Genomic DNA, 15,830 nt, shown 5'->3' with positions numbered 1-15,830 from the left:
AGAAATTCCCTTTAAAGTTACTGTAGACATTATAAAATGTCTGGGAATCTACTTGCCAAAACAAACCCAGAAACTATATGAACACAATTACAAAACATTTTTCACACAAATAAAAGTCAAAACTAAATAACTGGGAAAATATTGGTTGTTCACAGGTAGGCAGAGGTAATAAAATAAAAATGACCTAAATTAATTTATTCATTCAGCCATTCCTCAATTGATGGGCATCCTCTCAATTTCAAATTCTTGGCCATCACAAAAAGAGCTGCCTACCTAAATTAAATTAATTTATTAATTTATTTATTCAGTGCCATACCAATCAAACTACTGAAAAATTATTTTATAGAGCGAGAAAAAATAATAAAATTCATCTGGAAGAACAAAAGATTCAGAATACCTAGAGAATTAATGAAAAGAAATGCAAGGGGAAGTGGCCTAGCCTTGCTAGATCTAAAATTGTATTATAAAGCAGCCATCATCAAAACTGTTTGGAACTAAGAAACAGACTGGTGGATCAGTGTAAAAGGGTAGGCATGAAAGATACAATAGTCAATCTATTAGTCAGTCTATAATAATCTACTGTTTGGTAAATCCAAAGACTCCAGCTTCTGCGACAGGAACTCACTATTTAACAAAAACTACTGGGAAAACTAGAAAACAGTACGGCAGAAACTAGACATAGACCAACATCTTACACCATATACCAAGATAAAGTCAAAATGGGTACATGATTTTGATATAAAGGCTGATATTATAAGCAAACTAGGAAAGTAAGGAATAGTTTACTTGTCAGATCTATGGAGAACAGAAGAATTTATGAACAAACAAGATATAGAGAACATTATGAAATGCAGAATGGGTCGTTTTGATTACATTAAATTGAAAAGTTTCTGAAAAAACAAAGCCAATACAACCAAGATTAGAAGGGAAACAGAAAGCTGGGAAACAATTTTTACAGCCAGTATCCCTGATAAAGGCCTCATTTCTAAAATATATAGAGAACTGAGTCAAATTTACAAGAATACAAGTCATTCCCCAATTGATAAATGGTCAAAGGATACAAATAGGCAATTTTCAGATGAGGAAATTAAAGCTATCTTTAGTCATATGAAAAAAATGCTCTAAATCACTATTAATAGAGAAATGCAAATCAAAACAACTCCTAGATACCACCTAGATCACACCTATCAGATTGGCTTTCCTGACAAAACAGGAAAATGATAAATGCTGGAGAAGATGTGGGAAAACTGGAACACTAATGCATTGTTGATGGAGTTGTGAATTGATCCAATCATTCTGGAAAGCAATTTGGAACTATGCCCAAAAGGCTATAAAACTGTGCATACCCTTTGATCCAGCAGTACCACTTCTAGGTCTATATCCCAAACAGACCATAAAAATCGGAAAAGGACCCACACGTACAAACATAATTATAGTAGCTCTTTTTGTGATGGCCAAGAATTGGAAACTGAGGGGATGCCCATCAACTGGGGAATGGCTGAACAAGTTGTGGTATATGAATATAATGGAATAATACTGTGCTATAAGAAATAATAAGCAGGCAGACTTCAGAAAAGCCTGGAAAGATTTATATGAACTCATGCTAAGTGAAGTGAGCAGAACCAGGAGAACACTGTACATGGTAACAGCCATATTGTTTGATGACTAACTTTCTGGAGCACCAATCCAGTATTTACAGTGCCCACAATCACTATAAATATATCAACATGGTGCTCAACCACGAAATATAACAGACTCTCCATATATAAGACAGAAGCAAAACATTTATTCAGACACTAGAAAACCAAATCCCCAAACCAATAAGACAATTCCATAATAGCAGCAAATAATAAACCACAATAGCACTGAGTCACACCATCCTTTAGTCACCCCCAAACCAATATGTGACCAATATTTATTCCCAAGCCTATCTGTCTCCCTCAAAAACAAACTCTCATCCCAACAGTCTAGCGGGCTCTGCTCCACCCTTCAGCAGTCTCCTCCCACCAGAGGCTCCATGTGATGACATTCCCCCTATTAGGGGGTAGAGTTTATTTTCAAAGCAGGAAAGGTCTTCAAATTCCCTTAGGCTTATTAAGGGGCAGGGAAGATCTTCAAATTACCATTACCATTACACTTCCATAGACATGGCTCTTCTTAGCAATGCAAGGATCTAAGACAACACCAAAAGATTCATGATCAAAAATGCTGTCCACTTCCAGAGAAAGAACTATGGAGCCTGAATGCAGTTCAAAGCATACTATTCGCTCGCTTTTTTTGTTGTTGTTGTTTTGTTTCTTCTTTCTCGTGGTTTCTCCCATTGTTTCTAATTCTTCTTTACAACATCACTAATGTGAAAATACATTTAATATGAATGTATATATAGAGCCCACCGTCTTGGGGAGGGGGAACAGAGAGAAAATTTAAAACTCAAAAACTTATGGAAGTGAATAGTGAAAACCAAAATAAATAATTTTTTTTTAAAAAAAACACATATGCAAAATAAAACTAATGGAATGAAAAAAAATGAAGACTTCATCTGCATTAGGTTTTTTGATTGATATATTACACTACTGACTTACACTGGGCTTTAAGTCAACTAAAATATCCAGATCTTTTTCAAATTAACTGCTATCTTGCTGTCCTGTCTAGCCACATACCTTCATCTCCTTGTGAATTGAAGTTGACTCTAAGTATAAGATCTTGCATTTGTCCTTATTAACTTTTATCTTAAGATTCACCCCAATGTTCTAACCTGTCAGGATTCTTTTGGATCCTGTTATCCAGTGGGTTAACTATCTCTCCCAACCTGTTATCATCTGCAAATATAAGGGTACCATTTCTGTCTTTTCCAAGTCACTGAAAAAAATGTTAAACAGCAAAAGGCAAACTGTGCACCATTCCTGGGAATTTCAGTAAAGATCACTTTCAGTTTTATCTAATCAATCAGTCAGGTCCAAATTTACCTAAATGTACTATTGTCCATCTGTCTCCATCTTGTTCACAAGAAGAGCAGGAGAGAATCTGTCAAATGCTTTGTGAAAATCTGGGTAAACTGTAACGAAAAAATTCTTGGATTTGTCTGGTGTGTCCTTGAGGAAACTATATTTGCTCTTTCTGTTCACTGTTTCTTTTTTGACATTCACGAAACAACCTTTAATAACACGTTCCAGAATTTGGCCAAGAATTTAATTCTAGCTCAATGGCCCTTCATTTAGACTTCCCTCTCTTCCTTAAATAAGAGAGAGGGGGGAGGGAAAGAGAGGGAGGGGAAGGGAGAGGGGGAGAGAGGGAGGGGGAGGGACAGGGGGGGAGAGGGAGAGTGAGAGTGAGATATTTGCCCTTTTCAAATGCTACAGTATCACCTTTCTTTTCTTCACAGTTTTTCAAAGATCTCTTGACTGTGAGCTCAGAAATCACCTCTGCCTATTCTTTCAGCACCATGAGCATCTGGGCAGTTAAGTGTTTTCTTAGCTCCCTACTAGCCATTTTTATCCTGGTACAAAAAAGGGAGCAAAATAAAAGTTGAATGGTTCTACTTTCTCTCCACTGTTTCATCTGATCAAACCTAAACACAGCAGTTCTATTGCCTTTTTTTCAGCTTTGTCTTCTCATAGCTTAAAAAACTGTTGGTCTTATTTTTCCTCACTAGAGCCAGAGTGTCAACACTCTTGAAAAGTCTTACAATCATGCTATGCTTCTGTGTTCATTTTCCATTAACTCTCCATACTTCTATTTCTATAAGTCTATGTTCAATCAAAAAAAAAACCTTTATTAAACTCTAAATCTTTGTTCAATCAAAAAAACCTTTAATAGACCTCTTCTATATGCCAAGCACCACGCTAGGCACAAGAATACAAAGACAAAAATAATAATCCCTAAACTCAAAAAGCTTATATTCTATAGGGTGAAACAATATGTGCACATGTATATAATACACACACACACAATTGTTCAATCTAAGTCAATGACTAATTTTTTGTGCCTCCACATCACTCTTTAAACATTTTCATCACTCCTTTATCTCCATAATTTCATCCTTCAGTCTCCTATCCTTCCCTAGCTTACTTTCTCCTATCTCACCTATACCCACCCAGTTACCTGTCCATGCCTAATACTTTTGCTTTCCTACTCCCCGCTGTCTCAACTCCTTGAAAATCTGGCTCTTGTCCTCACCACTCTACAGTAACTGCTCAAGGGACACAAATGGCTACCCAATGATCGGATCATCTTCCTTTAGTCAGTCATTCCTGACCCATCCTCTACTTTGACATGACTGACCACTCCCTCCTGGGTACTCCTGCGTTCCCTGACTTGAGAAACATTATTTCTCATGATCCTTAAAAGGTGCCTTCACTGTCATTCATTGTCCTCTTTCAAGCCTTCTTATGGCTGCTGCCCAGTAATTTTCTTTCTTCTATCTATCATCTCTCCTGTAATAATCACATTCATTCTCAAAATTTCAACTCCTACCTCTATGAAGAGACTACAGTAGTCCCTTCCACATTATGACTTTCTCTATTGAAATTTCACTATATCATGAGTCAGCATAAGAAATTAAATGGGAATTTGGGGGAGTTATGACACAGAAACTGAGAAAATAATAATTCAGACTTTTTTCTGGTACAAAGGGAGGACCAATAAATTTTACAAGGATTTTCCAGATCGAGGGGGTGCCACATACCTAATCGCCAAGTGGAAGGGATAATTATACACCAATCTCCATCTCTAGCATGATCAGGATCATGCTTCTTAAATCTAAAGGAGTATCTCCATCTAGCTTTAGGACACCTCAACAGAGGAGGTCCACAGATCCATCAGCAGTTAAAACTTGTATCTTTGCTTTGTCTATATTCCTCACCTCTCATTCCCTGTAAGATGTATTTCGTGTCTTAGACATTTGTCTCATATCCACTCTTCTCCCACCATCACCATGTTAGTATAAGTTCTTACTACCACCTAGCCAGAGTGCTAGGTGGTAGTAATCACCTCCTGATAAATCTTCATGACCCTACTCACGTCAATCTCATCTGGTCTTCCTTCATACCAGCAGCAGAATAATCATTCTTACATCTTACTCCATGACTCAAAATCTTTATTTACTATTTACTATTAAGAAAAGTTCAGGTCAAAGGATATGAACAGGCAATTTTCAGAGAAAGAAATTAAGATATCTATAAGCACATGAAGAAATGCTCTAAATCACTATTGATTAGAGAAATGCAAATCAAAACAACTCTTAGGTACCACATCTCACCAGTCAGATTGGCTAAGGTGACAAAACAGAAAAATGACAAATGCTGGAGAGGATGTGGGCAAATTGGAACACTAATGCATTGCTGGTGGAGTTGTGAACTGATCCAGCCTTTCTGGAGAGCAATCTGGAATTATGCCCAAAGGGCTATAAATACTTTCATATCCTTCAACCCAGCAATACCACTCCTAGGGTTATATCCCAAAGAGATCATAGAAGTGGGAGGAAGACCCATATGTACAAAAATGTTTATAGCAGCTCTTTTTGTGGTGGCAAAGAATTGGAAATTAAGGGGGTGCCCATCAATTGGAGAATGGCTGAACAAGGTGTGGTATATGCATATTATTAAATACTATTGTGCTATAAGAAACGAGGAGCAGACAGTCTTCATATTTACCTGGAGAGGCTTATACAAACTGATGCTGAGTGAGAAGAGTAGAACCAGGAGAAATTTGTACACAATTACAGACACAACGGATGTGTGATGACCAACTTTGATAGACTGGACTCTTCTCAGCAATGCAGTGATATAAGTCAATCCCAAAAGACTCATGATGGGAGAGAAATGTGTGCATCCAGAGAAAGAACTAGAAAGAACTGAGTTTATATCCAGATGGAAGTAAAATACATGATCTTTATCCTTTTCTTGTTTGGTTTTATGTCCTCTTTACCATTTTTCATTCCATCTGATACAATCCGTCTTTATAACCTGACTAATGTATAATGTGAAAGTATTTATAGATCCTATACTTGACTATATGCCGCCATGGTGGGGAGAGGAGGGAGGAGGACAAAATGTGAAACTCAAGGAAATATGGAATTGAATCCTGTAAACTCAAAGGAAACAAATTAATTAAAATAAAATTCTTCTATTTTATCAATTTCTAAAAAAAAGAAAAGTTCAAACTCCTTTATCTGGCACTTGAGGTCCCTCTATAATCAGACTACATTTTTCTAGCCTTATCTCACATTACCCACCTCCAAAAATTACATTCTAGCTAAACTAGTCTTCCCTGATCCTCAAAACAGTCTTTAAATGATTCCCTATGCTTGAAATGGCTTTCCTATCCTTTCTTTAAAAACAATTCAGTACCAATTCTTCCGTGAAGATCTTCCCTAATTCTCCCTCAATCCCTGCTGTATCCTTCCCACTCAGATCCCTCAGAATTTTGCTTTGAAATTCTCTAATGCACTTATTACATAATGTGTATTAGAAACTTTTTGATCTTATGTTCCTCTAGCCTTTAAGCTTGTGTTTTCTCCAAACTCTGTACTTTTTCAAACATCTAGCCAGATGTTTACACATAGTAGGCATTTAACATGCACAATCCTTCATTTATTTATCAGCATCTGTGTAGATGTGTGCATATTGGCACCTCAGAGGATGCAAAGGTTAAAAAAAAATGCAATTCCTAATACACTTAAGTCTTTCAAGAGTTAACAGTGGATCAGGTGTCAAAAGATGGCTAAATCACAAGACTGCTAATCCTGGCTTGACCACTTACAAAATATTGTGTATGGATTTATTCAAATCAGTGAATCTCATGGAGCCCTAGTTTTCTCATTTGCACACAAAAGTAAAAAATACTTCTGTCCTATATTCCTCCTATGGAACAGGATCACATGGCAAAAGCACAAAAGCACTCTGAAAACTATAACATACTACATAAATAAAAGGTATTTTTATCAGAAATCACAGAAATTTAAATCTAAAACTGATGAGCTTTTATTTTATAGGTGAAAAAACTGAACAAAGTTAATTAACCTACTAGATAGTCAATATCTAAGGAACACCCAAAATACATTGTGGAAAGCCACTAATAAATAGGAAATGCATTTGCTACTATCTTCCCCACGACCTTCAAATTGCTCTTTCGGGGAAGGGGGAGGGGGCAGTGTCACAGACCTGTAATTTCGATGATGTAGAGAATTTCTTTGATGTAGGGCAGCTAAGTGGTACAGTGGATAGAGCATGAGGCTCATCTTCCTGAGTTCAAATCCAGGCCTCAGACACTTGCTTAGCTGTGTGACTCTAGGCAAATCGCTTAACCCTGTTTGCCTCAGTTCCTCATCTGTAAAATGAGCTGGAGAAAGAAATGACAAACCACTCCAGTATCCCTGCTAAGAAAACCCCAAATGAGGTCACGAGTCAGACATGACTGAAATGACTGGACAACAAAAAGAATTCCTGACAAGGAAACACCAATAGTGTAGTAATTGTTCAAAATCATAAAATCTTGAGAGTTGTCTTAAGGCACTAATAGTTTAAGTGATTTTCCCAGGATTACAAAGCCTATATATAAAAGGTTAGACCTGAACCCATCTTCCTGACTCCTATGCTAGCTTATTCTGTATCCATTATGTCATGCTGCTTCTTGCTTTATATTTACTTATCCTAAGTTAAAACTAGGAGGGATCTTAGACACCATCTAATTCAACCTCTAAATTATTTTACGAAGGAAGTAACTGAGGTCCAGAAAAGATAAGTGATTTGCCACAGTCACAGGTAGCAGCCAGAATTCAAATGGAAGTTTTCCAAAAACAAACCTGGTATTCTTGCAGTCTTTATCTGTATTATTTTCTCCCACAGAATTTGAGTTGTGTTTTTGTCTTTGTATCCCAGCATTTAAACACAACGTCCAAGACATAAGTACTTACATGTTGCATGAGTAAATTTTGTAGATGACAAAACTAACGCCAAACAGATTAAATAATTTGCCTAAGATTTCAACAACTAGTTAGTGACAAAGCTAGGATTTGAACTGAGGGTCTCTTATAAAGTCTAGCATGCTTTCCTTTAAACCACACTTTAAGCCCTACTCTAAAATAGGGTTCCCCATATAGGTTTTTCAGTTCCCAAGATGAAACAAACCAGCTCTGGGGTATAGCAGAGGAGAAATGTCAATTTCAGACTTTACAGAAACAACTCATGAAGGATTATATCACAGACCTTTTAAAAACAAATCTGGTCATGAACATACAGTTAATAGGTATCTAAGATACTTATTAAGATACACTACACCCTCCCCCGCTACCCCCCCCCCCATTTTTTCTCTCCTCTCTAGGTCTCAAAAAGTTTCAATCATTTAGTTTAACCAATTCAACTATGCTCTGTCCTTGAACCTTATAGCCCATTCCTATGGAAGCATTTCCAAACTCCAGCTCTGAAATACTCCCATATTCTGCCTGCTCCATCAAGTGCAGCTAAACACAGCTGGATGAGTCACACAAATCTCATGACCTGAGATCATTACAATTTATACTCTTCCCTCAACTAGGTCCACATAGCTAATCCTTTTACTTTTCCTTGATCCACTCTCTATCTCTATCAGTTTTCCCACTTTGGCTGTCCCAAATTGTCTCTTCTCAAACTCCTCATCACCACATCCCCACCCTCTCTCAACAGAAGATCTTCCCTCACACTTCACTGAAGAAAAAAAAAAAAACAACCAGGCCATTCCAACAAAGTTCCCTCTCAATTGTAGAATCTCCCCAACACAATCCCCTATCCTTTTAATTCTGCTAGAATGCCCCTTTTTTTGTAAATGCCAATTCTTCTACTGATGCCCTTGATCCCATCCCATTCTATCACCTCCAAGAATTCAGTGCCTTCCACTGTCCTTCCTCCATCTCTAATTTTCAACCTCCTTATCCACTGGCCCTTTTCATACTGCCAACATATCTAGATCTTCCCTATCTTTAAAATTTTTTTCTTTGGCCTAACTCCCTTTTTAAATCAGAATCCTAGAAAAAGCTGTACACATTTACTGCTTCCACTTCCTTACCTGCCTTTCACTTCTCCTTCCATCACAATCATTCTATGGTCTGAGGTCACCAATTATCTCTTTACTGGCAAAACCAATGGCCTTTTCTCAGTCCTTATCCTGCTAAATATCTGAAGCTTAATACTATGAACCACTCTATTCTTCTGGAAACACTACTCCCTTAATTTTTCTGACACTACTTATGTCCTGTCTTTCTGTTTTTCTGATTCATCTTTCTCAATCTTCATTGCAAGATAATCTCTCATATCTTACCCCCTATGTATTGGCATATCCCAGATCTCTGTCTTAGTCCTTCTGCGCTTCTCTCTACATACTCTCTGAATAATCTTCATCAATTCCCAAAGAGTCAACCATCATCTCTAAGAAGATAAACCCACAAATCTACATATCTAGCCCTAATCTCTCTACTAAGCTTCAGTCCTCCATCTCCAGTTGTATGATAAGACTTCTCAAACCTGGATGCCCCACAGGTATCTCAACTCAACAAATGCAAAACAGAACAAACACATTCTCTTTATTCTTAAACTCAGGATCCTCCTAACTTCCCCATTTCTGATGAGGATACCACCTTACTTCTAATAACTCATGTTTAAAACCTAAAAGCCATCCTTAATTCTTCAATCTTACTTTCCTCCTAACAACATTCAATCACTTACCAAGTCTTATAAATCCCAACTTCTTAACTATCCACTCCTATCCATTCATTTTAATCTTTAATCACAGTACAGTCATACCAGACCAAACCCTTATCACCTCTCTCTGGACTACCACAAGAGCCTAATAAACTAATCTACCTGTACTCTGAGATTGGCCCTTCTCCAGTCTATCTTCCACACCAATGTAAAGGTGATATCACTAAAATACTACTAATCTAACCACATTACTTCTCTGCTCAAGCAACTTCAGTAATTCAGCAATGCTTCTGGGATAAAATAAAAACGACTCTTTGGCATTTAAAGCTTTTCCACAATCTAGCTCCAGTCTGTTTCCAGGCTGATTATGTATTAACCCTTTTCCAGGATTCATTCTATCAGCCTGCCAAACTAGTATACATACTATTATCTACATCCCATCTCCTAATTGTGTTTGTCCCCAGGCAGAAGTCTCCCTAACTAGAATACTATCCTCCCATTCCCCTACCCCTTGGTACTTTTATTGTCAACTCAAATGCTACCTAACTTCCCTTGTTGTGTTTCCCCCTCCCAATCACTGTGTATTTATGTTGAACAGATACACACACATGTATACAAAGTATACAAAGAACACACAAGAGTATAAAAAGATATATATATATATATATACTGTATGTATAAAGAGGCAGCACTGATAAAAAAAAGTCAAGAAGTCTGGAAGGTCTGGATTCGAGTCCTGTTAAGGCCTGGTGAAACGAACCTGGAGAAGTCTTTTAACCTCTTAGTGTTCCACGCACTGAGGCAACTGGGCAACTTCTAAAGACTACAAATTACAAGGGTGTCAGTCTGCACTAGTAAGGGAGTTTCCACACATCGGGAGACTGACAACAATGAAATCACAGGTTTTGTCCCCATTATTCTTCATTACTACCATGTACCTGTTTTGTATTCTGCACTCTAAGTCACACTCAGGGCAATATAAGCAGCTTAAGAGCAGGGACTATCTTGCTTTGGTATTTATGGCCCCTAACACAATGTCTGGCATATTAAAAGTATTTGATACATGTCTAGTTTGATTTGCAACTCGTTCATAAAAATGTATCAAGTGATGGCTTCTTCAGAGCTCAGTTTCATTTCTGGCTCTAAATCCTATGATTCTAAGATAAATATTACAACTAGCAATTTCTGAAATACAAAAGGAAAGCATCTTGATTAAAAAAAAACACAACTAATTTTAACTCAACTTCTGCAAATCAAATGCACTGTTCTTCTGGTTATTCAATTACTGAAAGGGACAGGGAAATTGGGGTCCTGATGAGAGTCCTGTTCTAATCAACAGGCCCCTTTCTCTTGATCTTGAGTACAGCACTTATCCATCTGTCAGTTCTAAGGAGATAGATTATATCCAACTCAGGTCTGACTAGGGAAGTTCCCAGCTATGAACAAAAGAGACATTTTTTTAGAAACTATATATCCAAACTCATGTCACTGATTAACTTTTTTTTATTTTAATTTATTTTTAATTTTCAACATTCACTTTTATAAGATTAAGAGTTCTAAATTTTCTCCCTCCCTAAAACAGCATGCAATCTGACATAGGCTATACATGTACAATCATATTAAACATATTTCCACATTAGCCATGTAGTGAAAGAATCAGAACAAAATGTAAAAGCCACAAAAAAGAGAAACAAAAAAAAGAGAGAGAGAGAAATAGTAATGCTTCTATCTGCATTCAGACTCCATAGTTCTTTCTCTGGATGTGGATAGAATTTTCCATCATGAGTCTTTTGGAACTGTCTTAGATCACTGAATAGCTAAGTCTATCAAAGTTAGTCATCGAACTATGTTGCTGTTACTTTATACAGATGTTCTCCAGGTTTTACTCACTTCATTCACTGAGCATCAGTTCATGCAAATCTTTCTATAATCTGCCTACTCATTATTTTTTATGGAATAACAGTATTCCATTACATTCACATACCACAACTTGTTCAGTCATTCCCCAATTGATGGGCATCCCTTCAATTTCCAATTCTTGGTCACAGAAAGAGCTGCTATAAATATTTTTATACACATGAGTCCTTTCCCCCTTTTTATGGTCTCTTTGGGATACTGACCTAGAAGTGGTATTGCTGGATCAAAGGGAATGCAGTTTTATAGCCCTTTGGGCATAGTTCCAAATTGCTCTCCAGAAGGGTTGGATCAGTTCACAACTCCACCAACAATGCATTAGTGTTCCAATTTTCCCACATCTTCCCCAATATTTATCATTTTCCTATGTTGTCATGTCAGTCACTTTGATAGATATGATAAAGTACCACTGATTAACTTCTAGAGTACAAGCAGTTAGCCACTTTTCCCTGCAAGTTCCAGCCCACAGTATTATTCTAGGATAGTATTAAATTCTTTGTTTCTACTCTCAAGCTAGTTCCCTTTCCTCTCCTCTGCCTTTCCTTCTCCTATTCCCCCGTTTGTGCCTGTATACATCTCAGATGTGTTGGTCTTCCCTGTGTCTATGAAATTCTCATCATAGACAAGGTACTAAAAAATTCTGTGGCCTGAATACAATGCATGCGAGATTGTTCAGACATTAAATGTTCTGATGTTGTCACATGTCTCTGCATTTCCAATGTTACTATTTCCATGCAGCCCCATCCAGCCCAATACTCAGTCTCAGTTCTCTGTTGAGGGTGATTTAAACTTATATAGCTAAAATTTTGGCCATGCTGTAACCTCCTTTCCATGTATAATATTGTTGCTATGAAACAAACTATCCCATAATATTGTTTCACGTGGTCTTATAATTCACAGAACCAAGTAAATTATTCATTAGCTGTGGGGTATTCATATGCTTATACTCAACTGCCACTGTTCTTTAGCAGCTTTAAACAAGGTGAATCAGTGCTAGGATGGTGAAAGCAGGGCATTTAAGTGTATCAGTAAGTACATAAATATTCATTCATTTCTAAACATCCTGTAATACCCTTCCACATGATGTGTACTTTCCTCATTCAGCCTGAAGTGTCATCCCTCCTTACTTCTACTTTCCCCTCTTACTTTAAGACACAGCTCAAGGATCATCTTTTGCATGAAACCTTTCATTGTTCCCTCCAACTGCTAGTGAGCCCATTAAACTACCTGGTATTTTACTACTTTGTATATATTTGTATTTATCTATATACATACTTGTCTCTTTTCATTCTCTGTAGGTATATTCTCAGCATAATACCTGGCCTATGGCAGCTGCTTAATAAATACTTGTTAAATGATTGATTTTGGGGTTTGTGCCTTCCCTCCAAAGAACCTCCAAGGTATAATAAGTTATTTATAAAATACTAAAGGCTCTTTCCTCACAACAATCTGGTAAGGGAGGGAGTTTAATTATGATCTCTATTTTTTAACAGTTAAATGACTGGCCGAAAGTGATAGAGTAGGTATCATCTGGCTTCAGTTTCAAGCTGTTTCTCTCTGTGCATAGTCCAGTACACAGAATTTCTAACTTCTGAACGTCTATGCAATGTTCTACACAGTAAAGGTACTCAAAAGTTACCCAAAAACAAAGCCAGATTGTTAATTTTTAAAAACCAGTAAAAGTAATTTTCCATTATTGTCCATGTTAAACGGTATGGATAATCTACAAGTCATTTATGAATGAAGCCTTTAGAATATCTTTATTATTTTTTCCAGGAGATTTGTCTTCTAATTATTACCTCCTTGGGCAGCTTCAGAATTCTGACACAAAAGGTGTCATCCATAACACACAGGACCAGGAGGCCTGGCCTTGTGTCAAGTGCAAGGGTTAACAGAGGGACGGACAGTCCAAAAGGCCCCCAGAAAGGGCTCTGCTGGGGAGACGCTCCACAGAAGTGTGTAGAAACATTCAAAAAAGAATCTGACAAAAGGAATGATGAGCTTGGTGGTGGGGGAAGGGTTCCACATCAAAAGAAGCAAAGCATTTTTGTAAGCAATCTTAAAATTAATTTGTAATCCCTTAACATATACTGATAGCAAGAAAAAGAACACTGGAAAGCAGAAGAAAGTGCTTTGAGATTTTAAAATTTGTGTGGCAAATCCACAAGGTAAATAAATAGTGATGGGTCAACTGCTTCCAAGGTGACAAAGATAGAAAAGAAATTAACAACAAAGAGAATTCCACATATATATGTAATTTCATAGGATCAGACCTCAGTAGTTGAAAGGGGCCCTAGAGATAATCTTGCCCATTCCCTTCATTGGACAGATAAGAAAATTAAGGCACAGAGAGACTTTGCCTCCTTGCCCACGGTAACTGGGGTATCTTAGCCAGGGCAGAGGAACGTGATCAAATATAAAACACTTTGCCTAGCATTTGAAAACCTTTCAAGCCTGCTCCCTTTCAACCTTTGCAGTTTTCTTAGACCTTACAACCTGCCACCTACTCTACACTCTCTAGCTATTAGCTAACCTACTTATGGGTTCCTCTCACACGATACACCCTCCATCTCTCCAAGACCTTTTACTGTCACACCTGGAAAGTTCTCCCTCCTCACCTCTAACTCCCAGATTCTCAAGTCCCTCTTTCTACAACAGGTCTTTCCCGGTCCGGTCCCTCCCACCTCGAGTGCAGGGTAACTCACATTCTGGGCATGGACCTGTTTTTTAGCATAAAGCCTGGCACACCGGGCACTCAATAAATGCTTGCTGAGTGGCCGATTCTTATCCCAGAGCTCTTTCCGCCAACCTCACTCTTTATATATGTTACCCAGCTCCAAAAAAGAGAGGTTTAAGGTTGGTTGTTTTGGGTGCTTTTATTTATTTATTTTTTGTGGGCGTTGTGCGTGCATGGAGCAGCACAGCAGGTCTGCGTTCCCCTCCACCTCCTAGAACGATCTCGCACTCAGGTACCAGAAAACCAAGCTCTCAAGTCCACACCAGTCCTCCTAGGACGGCAGCTACCTGCTACGTTCACCACAGTCAGCTTTCTCCCACTAGAGATCTGATGATTTAGCAGCAAGAAGAGGAAAAACAAATCTTCCCAAACACGTGTTTGATGAATGTGTAAAAAAAAAAAAAAAAAGTAATTCCCATTCAAACATTTCGGAGCGCTGAGCAAATATTCAGACAAGTTTCTATGGCGAAAATAATTCTTAGTCACGGGTGATGGAATTCACTTGCATCCACCCCCAGGCACCGGGAAGCGGCCGCCGCTCTTCACACCTAGTTAGCCCTGGGCGCCCGGAGTGAATACAAAGATAGGTGACGGGAGTCCTGCCTTCCCCAGCCCCGCACGCGGCCCAGGAGGGTCCCGAGTCCCTCCTCCGGTCCGCTCCGCCCCCCCATACACCCTCCCCGCCCGGGGCAGCCCGGGCACCCCCTCCCCTCCGCGCCGCCGCCCCCGCCTCCTCACAATCTCTGTCTGCGGTCTGTCTGGCCAAGGCGGCGGCGGGGCCCCGGGAGGAGTCCTCCCCTGCCTACCCCAAGCCGTCCGACCACCACCAGCGCCCCCGGGGCCCGCGCCATGTTGGAGAAAGGGGCCGCAGCCCCAGCGCCCCCGTCCGCCTCCGCCGCCGCCCCGGCCCCTCCCCCCTCCTCCGGCTCACCCGCCGCCCCTGGGACCAGCCCCGTGGCCGCCAGGAGGAGAAACATCTGGTAGCGGGGGGGAACGGTCGCCTTCCCCGCGACGGCCACCGCCGCCGCGGCCGCCTCCATGGTCCCGCGTCGTAGTCCGCGTCCGGTCCTTTCGAGGGGCCGGGGCCGCGTCTCGCTGCCCCCGCCCCGAGGAACCCGAGAGCCTCGCCTCGCGCCGCGGCCTCGTTCGGCCCCTTTGTAACTGCTCGGGGGTGGCCCTCCCATTGGCTGCGAGGGACGTCCCGGCCCCGCCTCCCGGCAGCTGCCGAGACTGGAGAACAACAAGAGAGGCGAGAACCCGGCCCGCAGGGCCGCAGCCAATCCGGGGCCGGAGGGCGCAGGCAACGGCCGGGCCCCCGCCTCCTTTCTAGTCCCTCCACAGGTTCACCCCTCCCACCCCGCCTCCTTCCCAGGCTCCCCGAACTCCCCCGCCCCCTGCTCAGCCCCACCCCCTCACCCCGCGTCCCCCACGCCGGAGGTTTCGGATGGTGCAAGAAGGGGGGAGCAGTGAGCTGTGCAGTGGAAGAGGAAGCAGCGGCCGAAGCTAGG

At 40.1% G+C, this 15,830-nt stretch overlaps 1 protein-coding gene across 3 annotated transcripts in view; it reads right to left on the bottom strand.

Moving 5' to 3' along the window:
* TGFBR1 (transforming growth factor beta receptor 1) overlaps positions 1-15,528 on the bottom strand; it is a 70,365-nt gene extending 54,837 nt beyond the window's left edge. Inside the window, exon 1 of one of the 3 annotated variants that reach the window (XM_069105710.1) lies at positions 15,254-15,528. In XM_069105710.1, coding sequence (XP_068961811.1) covers positions 15,254-15,506 — 253 coding nt within the window. In that variant the 5' untranslated portion in view covers positions 15,507-15,528. Of the gene's footprint in view, positions 1-15,128; positions 15,148-15,253 lie in introns of those variants that run through there. The other 2 variants (XM_069105708.1, XM_069105713.1) reach the window with 2 other exon arrangements.
* Between the last annotated feature and the right edge of the window lie 302 nt (positions 15,529-15,830).

Source organism: Petaurus breviceps, unplaced genomic scaffold, assembly GCF_028583685.1.
Source record: "Petaurus breviceps papuanus isolate PSGF00001 unplaced genomic scaffold, PetGlider_PUasm1.0 138, whole genome shotgun sequence".
NCBI lineage: Eukaryota > Metazoa > Chordata > Mammalia > Diprotodontia > Petauridae > Petaurus > Petaurus breviceps.
The sequence above is the reverse complement of the archived record's forward strand: the minus strand, read 5'-3'. Positions and strand labels throughout refer to the sequence as shown.